This window comes from Numenius arquata, chromosome 8 (assembly GCF_964106895.1).
Source record: "Numenius arquata chromosome 8, bNumArq3.hap1.1, whole genome shotgun sequence".
Taxonomy (NCBI): Eukaryota; Metazoa; Chordata; class Aves; order Charadriiformes; family Scolopacidae; genus Numenius; species Numenius arquata.
In genome coordinates, this window is record NC_133583.1 from 2,491,367 (window position 1) to 2,513,667 (window position 22,301).

The 22,301-nt window shown below is 44.8% G+C and overlaps 1 protein-coding gene across 1 annotated transcript; it reads left to right on the plus strand.

The window, feature by feature from the left end:
• Window positions 1-1,513: 1,513 nt before the first annotated feature.
• IL5RA (interleukin 5 receptor subunit alpha) lies at window positions 1,514-21,991 on the plus strand. The gene is made up of 10 exons (XM_074152298.1): window positions 1,514-1,669; window positions 2,604-2,749; window positions 3,123-3,261; window positions 3,794-3,926; window positions 4,002-4,192; window positions 9,701-9,846; window positions 10,492-10,627; window positions 13,513-13,609; window positions 17,821-17,902; window positions 20,069-21,991. Exons 1-10 carry the CDS (start codon window positions 1,588-1,590, stop codon window positions 20,159-20,161), a joined length of 1,245 nt encoding a protein of 414 aa, XP_074008399.1. The 5' UTR covers window positions 1,514-1,587; the 3' UTR covers window positions 20,162-21,991.
• The last annotated feature ends 310 nt before the right edge of the window (window positions 21,992-22,301 follow it).

Sequence of the window (22,301 nt, forward strand, 5' to 3'; positions counted from 1 at the left end):
TTGATGAATTTTTACTTTTAAAAAAGGGAAAAAAGTTATTACTGTATTTAATACACTCATCAGGTAAATATATGGTGGGGTTTTTTTTGAAGCAGGAAAGAAAACCTGATGGCATTAATTTGCAAAAGCATATTGGAAATGTGCGTCCTTTTTCTAGCAGTTCTTTTAATTAGTTATTATCAGCTAAAGCAGTATAGGTGTGGCAGAGGTGGTCAGAGATCAGGTGACATTGTAAACTTGTGTTCAGGCCATATAATGCCCTCCAGAATAACATCATCTTGTGAAGCTGAGTGCATGATATTCAAGTGAGAAAATCCAAAAGAAAGATTTTGTAGCATAAATGTACGGTGTGAAGAATAATCACCTGATTGCGATTCACATACATTCTTGAAGAGCCAAAATGTCTTTCAGTAACCCAATATATGTAAACGCAAACCCTGACTCCCCAGGAACAATCCATTAGCAGACTCCGGAGGTTCAGTTAGCCTTGTACGCATTGTGGCTAGCAGAATGGTAGATACATACAAAATAATATAGATAATGAGTGGTCTTGGACATTGAGAAACACACTGTAGTGTAGATTATGTGTCATTTTAATGAACTCAGCATTCATACAGTGACTGTCTAGCAGAAGTACTCCGACTGTGATCAATTGGAGTGCTTCCGGTCCCTGGGTTATTTATTGGAGGTTCAGGGAGAACTGATGGGTTAAAGACGCTCTCTCTGCTCATTACCATCTGAAAATATGATGTTTTCCATACAAGCAATTGCTGCAGTGCCCCAGGGAAGTCATGCAATTGGGCTGGGAGGGGGTATTTCTCTTTGGTAAGAACATTGTGGAAAGCCGCTGTTCTTTCCATGTTGTTTATATGAGGTTATACATGAATGATTACACACAAGATTTTTTTTCTCCCAGTACTTCATGAAACAATCTGTAGGAAGCATAAGAACATGCTGGTTTTAAGCATTAAAAATAGTTGTTCATTTAAATTAGAAACAAACAAAATAGTTTCTCTTATACCCAATAATTAACACTGGAGAATTAGCCGTGAGGTGAGCACTGAGACTGCGTTAGAGAGCTTTATTGAAGTAGAAACTGGAAAGTAAATTCCAGTAAGTAGCCATTTTATATATGATGGCAGCTAAAAATATGTTATTTCAGAACAGTTATTTCTGTTCTGGGAGTAAATGGGACTCTTCTGAAAGCCAGTATACCTGAACCCAACTTACTTCTCTCCATGGAGAGATGTTGTGAGTCCGTGACTGCTGCTCTCAACATCCACACTGATAGTGTTGGAAACCAGTAGCTTTTTCAAAGCAAAAGCAAAAGCAGCAAAATTAAATGTGGTTGGTTGTACTTACATTAAATTTGGCTATGATAAGATGGATTTTCCTGCAAGGAAAGGAGAAGAATCTATCTCCTGCAAGGTGGCAGTTTCATACCTTTGATCATGTGGATTTACCATGCTCCATGGGTTTTGTGCTTAACACTGGAGATTGTGTTTATTTTTAGCTCTCGGCCTCTGTAACATGGTGACGCAGCACATAGGCTGATACACGGCCCTTCTCATTTACCATCCAAAGACTATGGCCAGCGTGATGAGAGTTCTTCTGATCCTTCTTTGGAGAACAAACTTGGTTGAGGCGAATGTACCTCAAGCTGCAGAAGGTAAGGCATTTTCCTTCTACCAGTGTATAGCCAACGCCCCTCTACGTGTTGGTTAAATGGGTTTTTCTACACATGAATAAAAGAGTCCATGGCATGAGTACGGGACCACAGATGACCATGCTTCCTGGGACGGTTGTACCCTGTCTCCTTAGATTGCTCCCAGCCAGTGCCTGAGGCCTGCTTTGCTTTGAGAGGGAAGAACCAAGGGCATCAAAGGTTGAAATCATGGGAGAAATGAGGACTGATGTCCCTAACTGCCTTGGAGATGGCAATTAAGGGAGGGAAGGCTCTGAAGAACGCTGGAAATGGAGGGGGGTAGATTGATTATTTCATTGCCTTGCTATTTGTATGCTAACATTTTCCCCCAGCACGAGATCTTCCTCATTTCCATATGAGCTCCAGGAATCCCTCTTGCCCTGTCATTTTAAATTATCATTCCCATCCTTCTATGTTTTCTTCCGTTTGTGCTTAATTCCTCTGTTCATCATTTTGTTTTTTCTCTCACATAGAACTTCTTGTGGCTGTCAGCCCTCTCTTAGGCTCTTCTGCTCTCAGCTTATGTGGGTGAAAGTTGTTGGTACGGTTGATCACTCAATCATCCCTGTTTCAGTACAGATGCCCAATGTCTATGTGGCTATGAGGATCAAGTTGAAAAACCTGAACCTAATTAACAAGCCAAATGTAATATATCATTGTGATTTTCAAATTGGAACTGTTTTAAAAATTCATTTTTAATCCAGGTTTTAAGTAAACTCTTATTTGATGAAGTTTTGGTTGCTATTGAAAGATATTTTTCAAATATTAGAAACATTTTATAAGAAGCTGTTGAGAGGATGTAATATTGAAATGAAATTATTTCCTTGTAAACAGCTATAGCTCTAAGCAATTCACTGGATTACTATGTTATGAATATTTTTTGTTTTCTCCCTTACAGTTCAGGTTTTCCCACCTCTTAACTTCACCCTTACAGTCTCTGCGTTAGCACAAGTGCTTTTACACTGGAAGCCAAACCCTAATCAAGAAGAAAAGAACTACACTGTTAGATATGATGTGAAAATCCTAAGCCCTGTGCCCGAAGAGGTAAGATAAATGATAAATCCAGTATCCTGAGAAGGTTAAATTCCTGTTGAGTTAAACATGTTTCACCAAAGCAGGGTGCAGTAGGTGTGATATTTCTCTTGAAGGATTGGTGTGTCGCATCACTATATCATGATCAGTCTTATATCATAAACAAATACTTTATATCATAATCAGTCTTACATCATAAACAAATACTTTATATCATAATCACTCATATAATAAACAAATACTTTGAGCATTGGAGAGATTCCCTTTCAGCTCTGGTACATCTCTGCTGGGATAAGAGTTAGCCTGGAAATTGCCAGTCTTTGCAGGCCCCTTAATTTGGCTTCTATCATGTGAGGCTTATTTGATTATTTTTTTTAATTTCAAGTATGATACAAAGAAGACTCACAGTATCTGCACAGCTGCACTTCACAACGGTTTCTCTGCACACATTCGGACGTTACTTCTCCATAACGACCTTCAGATGAGAAGTGACTGGGTGAAGGAAAAAATCCCGCCTTTGCCAGGTAAGAAGAAATGCAGGGGAGGTCTGAATTTCGTGTTTGTCCCGGTCTGTGGGCTAGCCATTAGAAGGTGACAAGCTTAATTCTTGAAAATTACAGCATTTTCCCCTCTACCTGCTACATCGATCTTAGAAAATAATTTAGCCTAGGCCTTTTTCTACTGCTGTGTAGCCTAGAGTACAATCTGGAGGTGCAGAACATGGATAATCCATATAAAATTTTCTAAAAATTCCTTGTTAAGGCTAAGATAACCTACTTTCATACACTCTAGGATATTAAAAGATCATGTTGCCTTGGTGTAGGTGAGATATGTAATGGTGCTGTGTGGTACTGATTTACTTACACTGCTTAGGAGTGGAGTTTTCATCCATCCGTAAATGATAGACCTCTGTGATAAGGAAGAGAATTGGATACAATAGACAAAGATATAATGGACCAAGGACTGTAATCAAAGTGGTTTAGCAACATGAATATCATACAACTTTCGTAATAAGATTTTTTTTTCTCTCTGCTTTATATTTCCTCCACTCTTTAGGTGCCCCAGAGACATCTGTCACTAATTTGTCCTGTGTTACTCACATCACCATTTCTAGTACCGTTTCTCTCCACTGCACGTGGCTTCCTGGCCAAGGGGCACCAGAAGATACCGAGTACTTTCTATTTTACAGGTTGGTGTTTTCTCCCATTTTACTCAGCAATGAATTTCGTTAAGAGCATCATATCTCACAAGTGTTTTAATTTAGGTATGAGACATACACTGAAGAATGTCAAGATTATACGAAAGACAAGTGGAACAGGAATACCGAGTGCAGATTTCTAGTGACTCATATTGATCCTGAAGAGGTTGACAAGCTCATTGTAATACACATTAATGGGTCTAGCAAGTATGCTACAATCAAGCCTCTTCAGCAGTTATTTAACCAAAATGCCATTGGTAAGTAGAAATACTTCATTTTTTTAGAAATTAGAGATGTCTAGCAGGATTGGTGGCCAATGTGACACCCATCTACAAGAAGGGCCGGAAGGATGATCTGGGAAACTATAGGCCTGTCAGTCTGACCTCAGTACTGGGAAAGATCATGGAGAGGATCATCTTGAGTGAGCTCTCATAGCAAGTGCAGGGCAGCCGAGGGATCAGGGCCAGCCAGCATGGCTTTATGAAAGGGAGGTCCTGCTTAACCAACTTGATCTCTTTCTATGACCATGTGACCTGCCTTCTCAATGTGGGGAAGGCTGTGGACGTTGTCTACCTGGACTTTGGTAAGGCCTTTGACACCGTCCCCCACAGCGTTCTCCTGGAGAAGCTGGCGAATCATGGCATAGACAAGTGTACTCTTCACTGTGTAAAAAACTGGCTGGATGGCCGTGCCCAGAGAGTTGTAATTAATGGGGTGAAATCCAGTTGGTGGCCAGTCACCAGTGGTGTCCCTCAGGGCTCAGTTTTGGGGCCGGTCTTGTTTAATATCTTTATTGATGATCTGGGTAAGGGGATTGAGTGCACCCTCAGTAAGTTTGCAGATGACACCAAACTAGGTGGGAGTGTTGATCTGCGTGAGGGTCGGCAGGCTCTACAGAGGGACCTGGACAGGTTGGATCAATGGGCCAAGGTCAATGAGATGAGGTTTAATAAGGCCAAGTGCTGGGTCCTGCATTTCAGTCACAACAACCCCAGCCAACACTACAGGCTTGGGGAAGAGTGGCTGGAAAGCTGCCCAGCAGAAAAGGACCTGGGGGTGTTGGTGGACAACCGGCTGAACATGAGCCAGCAGTGTGCCCAGGTGGCCAAGAAGGCCAACGGCATCCTGGCCTGTATCAGGAATAGCGTGGCCAGCAGGAGCAGGGCAGTGATGGTGCCTCTGTACTGGGCACTGGTGAGGCCTCACCTCGAGTGCTCTGTTCAGTTCTGGGCCCCTCACTACAGGGAGGAGATTGAGCTGCTGGAGCGTGTCCAGAGGAGAGCCACCAAGCTGGTGAGGGGTCTGGAGAACAAGTCATATGAGGAGAGGCTGAGGGAACTGGGCATGTTTAGTTTGGAGAAGAGGAGGCTGAGGGGGGGACCTCATTGCACTCTGCAACTCCCTGAAAGGAGGTTGTAGAGAGGTGGGTGTTGGCCTCTTCTCCCAAGGGAATAATGACAGGACCAGAGGAAATGGTCTGAAGTTGGGGCAGGGGAGGTTTAGATTGGATATTAGGAAGAATTACTTTACTGAGAGAGTGGTCAGGCACTGGAACAGCCTGCTCAGGGAGGTGGTGGAGTCGCCGTCTCTGGAGGTATTTAAGAAACGTGTAGACATGGCACTTCAGGGCATGCTCTAGTGTTGTTGGTTGTGTCTGTTTGTGGGTGGGGTGTGGTTGTGGGTGTCTGGTTTGGTTTGGTGTTGGTGTTCTGGGATTTTTCGGACGTGGTTGGTTTTTTTTTTTTTTTTTTGTTGGTTGGACTCAATGATCTCAAAGGTCCCATCCAACCAAAAATATTCTGTGATTCTGTGATTCTGTGATTGTCAAGAGATTTATGAGAGAATACCACTGGACTGACTGGTTCTTGATACAGGTGAAAGTATGTACTGGTTTTGCAAAGACATCTCAATGAAATTGAAAGAGATTATAGGACAGAAATGGATGGTTTTAACTAACTTTGACTTTAATAATTTATTTGAAATGATAGAATGACCAATAAAAAAAGAAAGCTAGAAAAGACAATTCGTTATTCTGTTGGTTAGCCAAAGCATTCTTTCTAATACTAGATCGAAGGGGGAGGGGGTTAAGCGTAGGTTGAGCAGGAAAAAACTCAAAGAGAGCCTTCAACCTGCCATCTCAGCTAATAAGTCGGCCCCTTTAGGCACCCAGCTGAAGTGCCTTTACACAAATGCACGCAGCATGGGGAACAAACAAGAGGAGTTAGAGATGTGCGCACGCCTCCAGGGCTACGACATTATTGGCATCACCGAGACGTGGTGGGATGGCTCTCACGACTGGAGTGTTCGAATGGAAGGTTACAAGCTCTTCAGGAAGGACAGGCTGGGCAGAAGGGGAGGGGGTGTTGCCCTCTATGTCAAGGACCAGCTGGAATGTATGGAGCTTCACCTGGGGATGGGTGAAGACAAGACAGAGAGCTTATGGGTCAGGATTAAAGGGAGCACGGGGGCAGGTGATGTTACAGTAGGAGTCTGCTACAGGCCACCAGATCAAAGTGACAGCGAGGATGTGGCCCTCCACAAACAGATAGGGGCAGCATCGCGCTCACACGCTCTGGTCCTCATGGGGGACTTCAACCACCCCCTCATGGGGGACTTCAACCACCCCGACATCTGTTGGAAGGACAACACAGCAGAGCACAGGAAATCCAGGAAGTTCTTAGAATGTGTCGACGACAACTTTCTTCTGCAAATAATAGAGGAACCAACGAGGAAAGGAGCAGTGCTGGACCTTGTCCTCACCAACAAGGAGGGGCTGGTCGGGAATGTCAAGTTCAAGGGTAGCCTCGGCTGCAGTGACCATGAGATGATAGAATTCAAGATTCATAAGGCAGCAAGGAGGGTGCGCAGCAAGCTGGCTACCCTGAACTTCAAAAGAGCAGACTTTGATCTCCTGAGAGATCTGATTGGTAAGGTAGCGTGGGAAAAAGAACTGGAAGGGAGAGGGGCCCAAAAAAGCTGGGTGGTATTTAAGGATTGCCTCCTCCAAGCTCAGGAGAGGTGCATCCCAAAAAAGAAGAAATCGGGCAAAATAGCCAGTAGGCCGGCGTGGATGAACAAGGAACTGCTGGACAAACTCAGGACCAAAAAGGAGGCCTATAGAGGGTGGAAGCAGGGAAAGGTAGACTGGGAAGAATACAGAGAAGCTGTCCGAGTCACCAGAAACCTGATCAGGCAAGCGAAAGCCCAGGCAGAACTAAATCTAGCCAGGGATGTGAAAAATAACAAGAAGAACTTCTATAGATATATCAGGGATAAAAATAAGACGAGGGAAGCTGTGGGTCCCCTCCGTAAGGAAACGGGAGACCTGGTCACCCAGGATGTGGATAAGGCTGAGCTACTGAATGACTTCTTTGCCTCAGTCTTCACTGGCAAGGGCCCTAACCACACTGCCCAAGTCACGGAGGGCAAGAACAGGGGCTCTGGGAATGAAGAAGCACCCACAGTACAAGAAGACGAGGTTCGAGACCTCTTAAATAACCTGAAGGTGCATAAGTCCATGGGACCTGATGAAATCCATCCACGGGTCCTGAGAGAACTGGCGGACGAAGTTGCTAAGCCCCTCTCCATCATATTTGAGAAATCGTGGCAGTCTGGTGAAGTTCCCACTGACTGGAAAAAAGGGAACATAACTCCAATATTCAAAAAAGGAAACAAAGAAGACCCGGGAAACTACAGGCCGGTCAGTCTCACCTCTGTGCCTGGCAAGATCATGGAGCAGATCCTCCTGAAATCCTTGCTAAGGCACATGGAGAATAAAGAAGTGATTGGAAACAGCCAACATGGCTTCACCAAGGGCAAATCGTGCCTGACAAATTTGGTGGCCTTTTACAATACTGCCACAGACTTGGTAGACAAGGGCAGAGCGACTGACGTCATTTACCTGGACTTATGCAAAGCATTTGACACTGTCCCGCACGACATCCTGGTCTCAAAATTGGAAACTCATGGATTCGATGGATGGACCACTCGGTGGATAGGGAACTGGCTGGATGGCCGCATCCAAAGGGTTACAATCAATGGCTCAATGTCCAGGTGGCGGCCAGTAACGAGTGGTGTTCCGCAGGGGTCGGTACTGGGACCAGTACTGTTTAACATCTTTGTCGGTGACATGGACAGTGGGATAGAGTGCACCCTCAGCAAGTTTGCTGATGACACCAAGCTCGGTGGCGCAGTTGACACGCTGGAGGGAAGGGATGCCATCCAGAGGGACCTAGGCAGGCTGGAGAGGTGGGCTCGTGCAAATTGCATGAAGTTCAACCAAGCCAAGTGCAGGGTCCTGCACCTGGGACGTGGCAACCCCAGGCACAAATACAGGTTGGGTGGAGAATGGCTGGAGAGCAGCCCCGAGGAGAAGGACTTGGGAGTGCTTATGGATGAGAAGCTCAACATGAGCAGGCAGTGTGCACTGGCAGCCCAGAGAGCCAACCGTGTCCTGGGCTGCATCAGGAGAAGTGTGGCCAGCAGGTCTCGCGAGGTGATTCTGCCCCTCTACTCTGCGCTCGTGAGACCCCTCCTGGAGTACTGTGTCCAGCTTTGGAGTCCTCAACACAGAAAGGACATGGACCTGTTGGAACGGGTCCAGCGGAGGGCCACGAGGATGATCAGAGGGATGGAGCACCTCTCCTATGAAGACAGACTGAGAGAGCTGGGGTTGTTCAGCCTGGAGAAGAGAAGGCTCCGGGGAGACCTTATAACAGCCTATCAATACCTGAAGGGAGCCTACAGAAGAGCTGAAGAGGGACTCTTTGTCAGGAAGAGTGGTGACAGGACAAGGGGCAATGGTTTTAAATTGGAAGAGAAGAGATTTAGATTAGATATAAGGAAGAAATTCTTTACAGTGAGGGTGGTGAGGCACTGGAACAGGTTGCCCAGGGAAGTTGTGGATGCCCCATCCCTGGAAGTGTTCAAGGCCAGGCTGGATGGGGCTTTAAGCAACCTGCTCTAGTGAGAGGTGTCCCTGCCCATGGCAGGGGGGTTGGAACTAGATGATCTTTAAGGTCCTTTCCAACTCTAGCCATTCTATGATTCTATGATTCTATGATTCTATAATACTAATTTTCAATTGATTCAGTCAATATACCTTCAAGTCCAGTTTTTACTACCTTTTATTTTACAGCCTTTCTTTAAAAGGAAAAAGACAAATGATGTACAAGATAACTATGTCCTTTTAAAGACTTTCAAATAAAAGGTAGTATCAACCATGACTGTCTATCATCTTTCACCCACCCAAATAATTTCTTTTCCTTCATTAGTTCCATGCCTTTCACTTTTTTGTAAACAGATAACATTTCCCTTTTTCAGGGCTTCACTTCACAAGATAAAACAGTTGACATGACATACTTTCATAGAAATCATCCCCATAATACCTGCTGATTCCTTCCTTTGAACTTGTTTGAGTTTTCAGAAACTTTCCTGGTTACATCTGTTGGTTTTTTTTTTTTTTTCTGAAAATAAATTTTTCTAACTGCTCTATCATTAATTTTATGCTTTTTTGAAAATTAATGTAATAAATCCCCCTCCTCCATAATCTAGTTTTCCAAAACTTTTAAGTGGATTTTTAAAACTGTTTTCCCTTAACTATATTCTCCAACATAGTTATTCCTCCTAAATCCTTATCTTTTCTGTCCAAAATGTGAAATAAATTCAAGGATTATTGAATTTATTGGAAACACTATCAGGTTATAATGGTTAGTATTTAAACTTTGCTCTATAAATAACTTACCAGTATAGTTTTCTTCTTGTAGAGAAAGTCAATGTTCCCAGAAATGTCACTGTGTTCTTGGAGCAAAATGATCTCGTGGCCACGTGGGAGAAGCCAATTTCTCCTTTTCCTAAAGAATGTTTTGAATATGAATTTTACCTCTGCAACTTGAAGTCAGGTAACAAGCAGGTAATTGCTTCTGTGGTGCCCAAGTCTTCCATAGCGTTCCTGTCTCTGAGCTGACTGGCCTATATTCAGAATTGGTCTATAGCTAGAATTTGCCTTTATGCAACCTGAGGAAAGTCTTCGTATTCATGGATATGTTACAGAATTTAAAACATTTAAAATAAAACCTGCTTTTAGTACATTTTTGAAACTATGGGCTTTTGGTGGAACTTGTCTCCCATTTGTGACTAAGGTTCAGCAAAACCAACGTCTCATCAATTTTCATATTTTTCCTCTTTTTCTGGGCGTCATTTATGGCTGCAACAAACTATCCCCAAGAGACACAGGAAAGCAGAAGGACAAGAATTGTTCAGTTTTATGCATCTGGGTTCAGAACAGTAGGAGGATGAAAATCCAGCATTAAGTGTCATAAGGAAGAATGCAAAAATGACGCATGTCTTTCAAGAATTTGCCCTGAAATATTGGTGTGTTATGAGAGAAATTACACCTATAAAAATAGAAATCTTACTTCAAAAGCAAAGCCAGATGCTCACAGTTAATCTAGTAAAGGAGTTTAAAAAAATAAATAGATAAACATGATTAAAGTTTGTTTTCGGAATTGTTTAGTCTGAAGTAATGTATAACAGGACTATATTATTTTCCTAACAGATACTGAAAATATCCTCAAATGACTTCAGATTACGGATTGATGTTACCAGCAGGTATTCCATACAAATAAGAGCTAATCATCACACATGCCTTACGAGAGGATTTTGGAGTGACTGGAGTGAAATTATTTATGTTGGTAAGAATGACATGCTTCTGTCTTATAATATTATTACATTGCTGGAGAGCAGATGTTGCCTAGTGATGAGCATGCCCAACACCAAGTAATTTTAATAGAAGCCAGGAAAAATAGGTATGTGAAGGAAGAAACTGACTTGTTAATGCCAAGGGGAGTTATCTCCCAAGCAAACTTTTGGACATATGGAGGGTTTCTTTAGACAGTGTATTGTTTTTACATGCTTATGTTTTTGCCTGCTTTAAACTAGCTTAAGGCCTGAGTTCTAGGTCAGGCCTTTCAGTTGCATTACTTCTTTAGTTTTCACATGTGTATCCCTGGTACATATCGGGATGTTTATGCTGGAAGTTAATATGAGTGATCATGTCAACTCTTACTTTAGTGGAGCTATCTGAACTCTTAAATGTTGGGGGGGGGGAAGAACACGGTTTTAGCATCTTTGGAACATGATAATTTGCCCCACTTTGTTCTGTATTTCCTGCTTGTTGAACGTGTTTTTCTGGAAATAACAGTTTCATTATCACAGCACGTTATCAACTGTTTCTTCTTAGACATCCTCCTTTGCTCTTATCTTTTGTGTTTCTTAACTTCCTGGTTTTCACTTAAAAAAAAAAAAAAAAAAAAAGGTTCCTTACACTCTCCTGTTTACCATATTTTTCCCTTTTATATCTATTTGCAAGTGAATGCAAATCTGCTGGTGTTTTCCCTCCTTACCCTAACACATCTCCTTGGGAAGAGAGGCTCAGCAACCTGACCACTCACCTGGGATCGGGGGGGTGGTGGTGATCAAACACCTCGTTAATTAAGAAAACTGGGACTGTTTATTTGCCTCGTGCACCTACCTATCTGGGAAATAGTCTGCTGAGACCAACTTTGAGATCCATAGACCTCTTCTGAGCCCATATCCTCAGAAAAACACTGGCTGCCTGTCCTGTAGCAGCAATTCTCCGACTTCATTACAAACTGAAGCCCAACTCTGGATCCTTTCCTTGGGCAGCGGGGATCAGACCCTGCCAAAGCGGGTGTTGTAAAACCACACCTTGATACCAGCTGTCTCTAAAAGGTTGTTTAGAAGCACTGCAGTCAAACAAAGCTAGATGAAAAATCATCAGTGCAGCTGAGTGGGCTGGACCCTTCATTGACTATGCACGGCCACCCAGTATGAATCAAATCTGTGAAGCTGTAGGTACGTGCGGACAGTCACTGCCAGGGTTCACAGTTGAAAAGATCGAGTTTGGGGCTGGGAAGTGCCTCATAGCACGTTTGTGCTGTCCCAGTTCTGCTTTCCCAGCAAGGCTGGAAGAGTTGAGGGCCTCTCTGTCAGCTGGAGCACTTTTGGAGCTGTCTCTGCCACACAGTGTCACAATGACCGAGGAAGCTGGAAGCATCACCCTTGTGGACACCTCTGCTCATGCACTGCACATGTCAAATATGGAAAATTCATTCTGATGGTAAAAAAAAAGTTAGTCTTCCATAAAAATTTACTAAAATCTCAAAAATATCCAAGGGAGAACCACTTCATTTTTTCTTATGAAAAGAGGGTTTTAGAGGCTTGTTGCAGTTCATTGACACAATACAGATTACCACATAAGTTGCTGGGTTTCAGTACATGCTTCAGCCACTCTCATTAGCATTGCTGTTAACTCTCTTTCTCTGAGGAGGTGTCATCTGTTCCCTCCGTTTCACATACTGGGTGGACACCTCTTCCCAGGAAAACAGGGATACTTCCCAGCCATCGCACTGGGAGGCTTAAAATTGATTTATGGGACTTAAATGTTTTCCACAGTTTGCTGCCCCAGTCATCCTTGAGACTCACATGAAGCAGGTACATCCTATTCTTATTTTCTTGAAAGAAAAGTGGTAACCCTGAAGACAAAATAAGCCACCCAAATCCATTAGTAATTGGAAGGTTGCCTGTGGAGCCCATCAGGGTGGTGTGGTAGCACAGGATGAGTGACACAGCCCTGCTCATGCTGATGTCCCGTGCCTTGCAACTGCAGCCCTTGGTGGAGACAGCAGGCTCAGCTACTCATTTCTCAAATAAATCTGGCCACAAGTGAATACTGTTTCATCTACAGCACCAACAAACCCCATGCTCCTGCTGCTGGCCAATTTCTGCCCTTTCAATTACCTGGGAATGGCAGCGCTGATACCTTGATCCATAGGACAGGGAGTTATCGTAAGCACATACGGACTCAGCAGCCTTTTGAAAACTCAGTTCAATGTAAATGTTTTTGTTAGATGGCATAATGCGGCACAAAATAATGGTTGCAGTCACTGGGCAATGCCTTTTCAAAACAGAATCTTGACAGAATTACCTGTGTCTGCTCCCAGGTAGAGAAATTCTTCCTGAGGAAACGTATCAGCAGCGAACTCACAAGAAAAATGGGGGGGGAAGGGGAGGCTGATGCCTTTTTTTACAGGCAAGTTTATGATTCAGGGAAATCCAGTTCCTGGCTAGAAAGAATTAACAGAAATGAAGAAGGGTTTAATAAAAAAATAAGCATTTTGTGCCTGCCATTATCGGCAAGCAGTGTCTTTGCTGAGTACCAGTCATGGGCTTGTGGCATGACACTACGTGTCTTGGGACAACAGCTGTCGTCCTTCATATCGTCCTTCTGGTGGGCCTGGAGTCCTCACGCTCCTTGGCTTGTCCTCTCCTTCGCATCAAAATGAAAGAAATTTATTGTTGAAATTAGAAAGTCAGTTTCATGGAAATTGTTCTTGCAGCTCTGGGTTTCGTTTCTGATTCTAGACACTGTCTTCATTGTTTGCATGTTAATTTGTGTTCTGAATACAATCACATAAAATGAATCTTTGTGTGAGTGTGTTTAAAATAATCTGCACTAAAATAATATATTTAATTTCTTTTTTTCCTTCAAATTCAGGGCAAAACAAACTGGAGAATCCTGCAGCCTGGATTCTTGCTGTGCTTTGTGCGTCCGCGTGCTGCTCGTTCCTGCTTGTTGCTATAATATGCAGAATGTAAGTATTGTCTTTTTAATTGCAGTATAACTAAAGACTGGGTGTTCAACATGTGTGGGGGGATGCTTTATTTAGCTTTGCTTTATTAAGGTTTGCTTAATTTTAAGAAAGGGCACTGAGTTTGGTATTCAAGCATAATTGTACAAAGCAAAATTACTGAATAAGTAATAATCAGCCTCATTAATTATCAATAATATCATTCAGCAAAATTGGTGGGGTAAGAGGGTTATTCAATTTAATCTTAAACAACAAAACCATGTACCAAGTTAGGCGAATTTGTTAAAAATCTATTTGTGCTTACCTCGTTTCTTCACTTAAACGGATCTGGTTGGGTCAGCGATTTCCCCAGGAGGACTCTGTCTTTAGCCCTGGCGAAAGCTGCTGAGAGCATCTTTTGTGGCTAAAATGTAAGGCCAGGATTTTTCTCAGTCTTGTCTAGCCCAGCCTGGGGACCTACACTCTGCACTGGGCCCTGAGCACGTAGTCTGAATTTGTTGACATCAGGGAGCGTGGCAGATGAGCTCTGAAGAAGTAAAAATTCAGTGCCTTTGCACTTGCTGCTCCTGTCAACCTCTTAACAGGAGCAAGTGCATTGAACAATTGTTTGCTTTGAGATTTTGAACTATTTGTTTAGTTAATTTTTAATTACAACAGAGGCTATGGATGCCATGTAGTAAAACCGGGTGCCATAGAGCCAAACATGCCAAAATGTGCTGTGAGGAAACCCAGATTTCTGGGTTTCTGTAGCTGTGACTAGTCAAATCATAAGTGAGGACTTAATGTAATTACAAGCTTCTCCCCGGAAACATGCATCAAGCAGCAATTATCAGCCCACAATAAACACAGCTCCCAGTAATGTAAGTGCTCGACTCTTCTAATTTCTTATTCATCTCTTTAATACCTTTTAATTCATTGGTCATCCTGATGTGTCCTTGGCTATTTTCCTTTCCATACCACATTTCCTTTATCAAATAAAGGTCTCGTCTACAGGAATGTTATATTAGAATAATTGTTATTAACTCTCCCTGAAGTGTCTGGTGTCTATGATAACCTGTTCTTAAGTCAATTTAATTAGCATAGCAGGTCTCGATAAGCAATCCTTTTTGGAACAAGGCAGATTAATTCCCAGAGAGTTTATTCATGTTGTGCTTCATATGCACTTGTTCCCTGACATATTGGTGGAAATCCTGAAACTGCTCTTACTCCCATCACTGATTCTTTTTGGATTGACCCATCAGCATAGCCATAGGTCCTCCCCTGCTTCAGCATCATCTTCATCAGCTCCCTCCTCTCTCTTTGGGACAGCAAAACACCAGCACCGGTTAGTTCCAAAACCAGTTAGCGGCAGTCATGCTGCTCCACGTTTTCCTGTGGAGTTCAGCAAGTATTTGGATATTATACAGTTACCCTCTGCAGAGACCCTGAAACAGATATAGGGGGAGAAATAGGTCAAGGGGAAGACTTCTACTCAAGAACCAGCTTGAAGATGCTGTACTAATGCATTTGATGAACTTTAATACATTAGGCAAATTTAAGCTACCTTTTCCAGGTTCAGCTGCTTGATGCTACTTTTGTTGCTTCTAGGAGTTTCTGGCTGCCTGGCTGGTATGTAATTCCCCAGCACCCAAAGGCTTATTACATCTTTGCCAAAATGATTATAGTTCTGTCTGCCTGCTGCACTAAATTTCACAAAGTTGCTAGCTTTACTCCATCCTTCCCAAGCTGCGTCTTGCTCAGTGTCCTTGCCATTTCTCACTGGGAAGTGCAAGAAGATGAACCGCATTGCTTAGCCTGCTCATTTGTTGTATCTGCAGATATTAAAAAAAGAAAAATAGAACAGGTTCCCTAGATCACAGTTTCATTAGTACTCTCAGTTTTTACTGCTCTTGAAAATTCATGAAGTGTACCATGCAATTCAAGCCACAGAATCATTTCAATTTTCATACGATTTGAAGCCATTATAAGGGATTTCATTATACCAAAGAGTTCTATAAATTTTTCTGTGTGCTTCCTGGTGGTTTCATGCATTAGAGATATAGACTATGGTTTGGGAGAAATGCTACAAGGCAAAGTAGCCCTTTGGGACTGTATAGTCTTTTCCCTTCACCTACTTGCAGTAGCTGATGGGGTTACTGTCTCAATAAAAAGCACAACTGAATGTTTTCCTAGTTTGCCCTCTGTCTTTATGAATGAGCATCTTCTGTCCTTCCTGAGGCTGTGCCTTGGAATAACATTTTCTCCTGGAGGTGAGCTCACAGGAGGATGTAGTTAATAACTTGCTCTCAGCTGCTCTCCATTTAATTGACTTGAGGACGGTCAGTAGCTCTGAAATCAATGTGGTCATCCCGACCTCCACCAGTTAACCCTCCCTCTTCTGCACCCCACTGTGGCCCACGACCAGCAGTCACCAGCTACAGGGAAGTCGTTTGGAAAATGTCACAAGGACTCTCGGGGGAGGTGAGACACTAGAAAAGGCACTCTGACATACCGCGAAAACAAATATTTTATCAGCCTCATCGTAGCGGTTAGAAGAGGGAAAAGAAGAACTTGTTCTCTTACTTATTTCTCTTTATCTTTGGTCTTTTCATGTCGCAGCCTGTGGGAAAAGTGGCAAATTTCAAACAGACAGAGACAGCACAATAGCTAGATGTTCTGAAACACCGTGTTAAGGCATGAGGGTCCTGTGGGGTGTTTCCAAAGCCTGGAGGTCCAAGTAGCGCTAATGGAAAGGGCCATGCTCTAACCCATGTAGAGACAAGCAGAGATAACTGGAACGCTTTCTGTGACAAGATATTTAATCACATCATAACTCCAGCTTTTCAGTGTCCTGCAGAAAAGAACAGGACTGTTTTGAGGGCAGCACAGTCACCACCCCCACCAATGCCTCACTGCAAAGGCTTTTGCAGCTGAGGAGCAAGCAGCAGCCCCCCTAAACACCAGTGTGCTTCTACCTCATTCTGTGGGGTCTTTGCAACAGCAGCTCAGCCAGGAAGGTTTAGCTTCAAACTGATAGTCATAAAAAATTATTTCTCCTTACCTCCCTGGTGAGAAGGAATAAAAGGATAAAAGAAAACTTGACAGAACTCAGAAAGCTTTTGGAAGAAGAATAGTCATAAGAACATTAGTGTTCAACTAAGCAGATGTCAGCCAGGAAAATTGCCACAAAATAAATGAGGAAGAGGAGCAGCTCTGCCCCTGGTCCCAGCAGCTTGGGCTCCACACCTTGGCCATGTCTCTGCTTCATGGCTGTCAGGCTTGCTCCACAGAACAGGCACCGGATACTAATTCTGGGCTAAATCCTATAATCTTCACTCAGGCCAAGTTCCTGTTAAAATCTGGCCCTGTTTGGACATCGTGCTGTGCAGGGGTAGGGATAGCGAATGCGTTTTGGTGATTGAAACGTGAAGTCTGTACACTGGGAGGTATCAAAGACATGAAAAAGTTCACTCTGCAGCATTTGCTGTCACAGAAATACATATGCCTGTGTGCTTGAGCCAGACTAAAGAGTGTCAGGCAGGGCAAGAGTATCTCCAAGGGTGTTAGCAGGATGAGTTATTACACCGCTAAGCAGAACCATTTACTGTCAGCCATCTCTGGTCCCCTTCCTTGCCTCCTCCATGTTCCCTTGGCACACAATTATTTGCAGTTGCTCTCCCACCACGAGTCATCAGCAGATTATGTCCAGAAACCACAGTCTGAGCAAGAGGCAGCCTGTCTTCAATGTCCAAACAGAGCAGATGACAACACAGCCCTGGGGAAGAACGTGAGCGTGAACAGACAGATCAGAGCAATTATTTCTCTCCAAGACAGGCCTATTGCTGGCTGTTGAAAGCCACAGCAGTGCCCCTCGGATTGGACATTCCACCCCAGCAACCTGCTGTGGCTGTGGTGGGAGAGGAGGATGAGGGAGAGTGTCAGCCCCTCCACCTTTTTTGCCATCCCTATGTCCCCAGGGTCCAGAAGTATCCTGGTTGGGACGGCAGACCTGCCCGGTCCTCAGGGTGTCCACTGGTGGACGCTTCTTCATTACTTTCACCCCTTCTGAACCTGCTGCTGCCACCAGATGCTGATGACCGAGTGGGAAGGGGGCAGGAGGGATGGCGGCGCGAGGAGACCTGCTTTCTCCTGGGGCTAAACACGTGCTGCTTGTCCCATGTCATCATCAGAAAAAGCAATTCTTTCATGTTCCTCCACTACTGTTTTTTTTGCAGAAACCACGTATGGAGTAAACTGTTTCCACCAATTCCAAAGCCCAGCAACAAATTCAGAGATGTCTTCCCAAATGACTACGAGGTAAAATAACATTTTAATCACTCTTTCGGGGTTTTTTTAGACTAGGAGGAATGCTTATGTTTCTGTGCTGCTCTTTCTCTGTGAGGCTGGGAACATAGAGCTTGTTATCGCTCAGTTAAAGCCTTGTGAACTCTTAAAATTTCTAATGGCCATATTAAATGTGGGCTACGTTGTCGAATGTGTTGTGCAAAACATGCCCAGTGGGAAATTTGTGGGTGCAGTTGATGTAATGATACACACAGCCTTGAATATGAGTATAACGGGGAGATAGCCATCAAATTTAGCAGTTTGTGAGGCTGTTTTTATAATCAGACTGCTGCGGTGGGGTCTCACCTGGCCGTGTGGCCACCTCCTCTGCCAAGGACACATCCCAGTCTGCAGAGTAGCTCTGGATCCAGCCTTGTTTGTGGTTGAAGTGTTTTGGGGGGTGGCTTAAAAATGAATGAAAGGATTAAATGCTATTGTTGAGTGCTTTTCTAATATGCAACAAATTTCAGGCATGCGGTGCCGTGCCCATGGTTCTACCTTTTGTATGGATATGCCGTGCGGTTGCTCCTTCCACCGAGCTCTGCCTTGGCAGGGGCTGGAGGTTTGGCTCCTGGCGAGCTGATTTATTTTCTGAAACCTCACAGTGGGAAATGTTTTGGTCCTACTGTTAAGCTGGTCTTAAGCCTTATTATGTTTGCTCTTACTCCATGATAAATACATTTGCCTTAACAGATAAGATAAAGCTCCTCACTGTCTGCTCAAGGGAAGTGCTGCTTAGTAACTTGATTTTAATTTGTCCCTTTTAGAATAGGGGTTTGATTTTTGGGGTATTGTTCTCATTCCCATGGTCTTGTAAAGGAAACAGGCTTAAAAGATTATCATATGTTTGCTCACTGGTGTAAAATAACACGATTTAGGGTATCACAAATAAGAATATGAGAAATAGCAAATATTAACACTGCAGCTAGAAAATATGAGCTTCCAACAGCTGTTTCACATTATCAAAAGCAACACTGCCCGTATTTCGTCATCCCTATCTAAAGTGAGCTTGGTGCAGGTAGGCGATACCAACTGGAGGCTTTCTGGTGGCACTGCGGCCACAAGGGAGGTGACACCAGCAGGGAGAGGTGACAGCACAGCCCTGGTGTCTCTGCTGAGATGGCCCAGGGGGGTGAAATCCCCAGTGGCTGTTTGTTTTGGGTGCTCAGTTCCTAAAAACAGCGGGGTGAGGTGACAAAAGGCCGGTGCAGCCCGTGGGAACCGCACTGGGCCTTGAGCAGCTCTGCCTCCTGTCGCCCCTGTGGGCTTCCCAGCGGCTGAACTACTGCTTTCTGCTTCCGTGAGGCACCGAGGGGTCGGGGGCTGGCCCCACAAGTGGGCTTTTCTGCTCTGTCTTCAGAAAAACTCACGTGCTTCGTAACGTGTCCTCCAGCCCCTCCTGGGGCTCTTTTCTTTGGCTACAGAGGGACGTCTGGTGGGCCACCCTGGTCACCTGTGTTGTGCGGGGCATGCCAAATGGGAAATCTGTGGGTGCCCGAGGGACAGAGTGATGAGCAGCCCTGTGAGACCTTCATCAGGAATGGGAACTTTAGGGCAAAATTCTTCAAAACCAAATGCTCTTTCTCAGCTGTTACCTCACAAAACGTTTTGGGTGAATGCCTCTTTAAATGCACCAACTTGAAACACGGTGTTTTCCACAACAGATGCTAAAGGGGCTACAGGAGAGATGGGGAAGGACTCTTTGTGAGGGATTGTAGCAGTAAGACAAGGGGGAATGGTTTTAAACTGAAAGAGGGGAGATTGAGACGAGATATTAGGAAGAAATTCTTTGCTGTGAGGGTGGTGAGAGCCTGGCCCAGGTTGCCCAGAGAAGCTGTGGCTGCCCCATCCCTGGAGGGGTTCAAGGCCAGGTTGGAGGGGGCTTGGAGCAACCTGGTCTGGTGGGAGGTGTCCCTGCCAAGGGCAGGGGGTGGCACTAGGTGGGCTTTAACGTCCCTTCCCACCCAAACCCTTCTAAAACATGTTAAGTGAGGTCTTTGCAGCACTTGTTTCATAACGAATATTCAACGCAGGCTTAAAATGGTATGTGGTGACTCCTCTCTCTTAATTAGCGTGGTTTAGTTGATAACCTCAGGTTACCTCCCAGCTTGCCAGCTAAAAGCAGTGTTTGCTTTCCAGAGAGCACGTACCTGCACCACCGAGACGGAGACCGAGTTCATCAGCTTCACAGAGGATCTCTACTGCATTGCCCTCAACGACTCTGTCTTCTGAGGGGCCACCAGGCTGGTGAGGGCTGCGCAGGCCTGGCACATCCCCCCGCATCCCTGGAGCCAGCTTAGTGTCACCTCCGCTGCCATGGCGTTTCCAACAGGGGAGGAGGACTCGCTTCCCCGAGGTGCCTTCTGTAACGATAAGCTATTAAAACAAAAAGTCTCAGTTTAAGCAGGATGGAAGTACACAGCACAAGGGCTGTGTAGGAAGAAAAATTCTGGAAAAGAGCTAACAGCTTCTTTTTTTTTTTCTGGTTGCCAGCTTAATCTTTTGAATTTTTGTTTGGTTTTAAATAACTCTGACAACTCAAGATGCAAGATGCAAACTGGGACTTGGCGCAGCCCTGTGTGAGGCAGCAAAATGCCCAGTGTGGTCCCTGGCAGTGACCAAGGTGGCTCAAATACTAGGAAAAGGGTAAAACAAGCTGTAGAACACTCCAGTGCTGTCCTCCCGGAGCTGCCCGGCTACAGCACATCCATCATGAGCGTGGGGACTCACGCGTGGCCTTCACTGATACAGTTTGTAATGAAACGGTGTGAACTCAGCAAATAGCCTGAAGGACCTCCAGGGAAATGCCAGCTCACTGACAAAGGGAGCGCCTGTCGGGGCTGTGTGTGAGCTGTGAGCTGTGACGCCAGACGTGGGGACTGCTTTGAAGGGTGCAACAGTCAGGCCGTGCCCGAGGGGGAAGTGTCCCTCTTGTACTGCATGAAGGGACTTACATCTTGCTTTTCAACGATTTTTGGATGCTGGGAAAAGGCTGTCTCAGTTGCAGGACTTTATATACCCCGAAAGCCTCTAGATTTTATAGGCTACTTAAGACAGTTTTCTTATGCAGCTGATGTACAATTAGAGTCTTGTCATTTGTGTGCACGCAGCTCCCGAAACCTCAGCGTTTGTGTGCGTGGCAGGTTTTGCTGGTGGCCTGGGGTGCTGCAGGCCTGCGAGGAGCCACATTTCCACTCACAGTACGTTCACAGCCTGGGAATTGAGAACTATTCTGCTAAACAGCTACGAAACACTGCAGAAAACTGACAGGAGTCTCCCGCTCACGAGCCACCGGGAACTGGAGAGCCCTTGGCAGCCCCTGGCAGAGCACCGAGCCCAGCGCTGAGCGTGAAACCCCTCAGAGCCCCGGCTGCCAGCCTGCACCCCAGCCCGGACCCTGCTCAACCTCTCAGATTTTTCCTGTGAAGTTCCAGGGTATTGGTAAAAATGTCTAAGCAGATGTAGTTTCAAAATCTTGTGGACAAAGACACTCGCCTAATGATACCCCGCCACCTGCTGCACCCTTCTGCTCGGCTGTCCCGACCGTCCAGCTCGCAGAGGAGTCCTCACTGTTTATTCCTCTCCCGGTTGGTGGAAGTTTATTTTTTCTTCAGATTATTTTCTTCCTTCTTTTAAGATTTGTCCAGTTTGCAGCAGGAAGTTGACCTTTTTTTGTATCTTGGTTTCCCTGGGCTTAAACGTCCCAGGTTGTGGCTGCGTGAAGCCGGCGGATCTGCGGTGGCTGACACCTGCGCAGAGATGACCATGGCTGACGAGACCACAGTCTGCGAGACCCCCATTTCGATATGAAATGAGATTCACCTCTGTTTCTTACACCCCTTCTGAAGGAAATGATGCTGCTGAAGTGCAGGGCTCTGGAAGTGCATCTGTCTGCATTACCTGGGTGCTCACCAGGGGCCACGGGAGACCAGCACTTGGCTCATTTTCAGGCCGAGGCCCCTTTTCAGGCTCTTGCCTTTGTCGTGAGCTGGGAGCACCTGCAAAAGGACAAGAAGGGATCGTTTGTGCTTCCTGATGCAGCAGAGTAAAGCTTAAGGGGGGAAAAAGAGAAAAAAAAAAAAAAAAAAAAAAGGGTACAAACCGATAAACATCCTCAATGGCACCGACAAAACAAAGCACAGCCCGGGAACGCAGAGTGTTCAAGTGTACAGTAATTAAAGAAATGTGCCAAGGACCTCTCTCTGCTCTTATGAGGCTTTTGGAGCCTCCAGGAGCTGGGCTCCTCCTTCACCTGCAACTTCGGCTGCCTTCAGGTAATTTTGAAAATCCAAGCCCCATATTGCACCCCGTTTTTTTTCACTGCCTGTTGTTCTGTCCTAAATGAACCGGGTTTGAGACATCACGGGTTTCT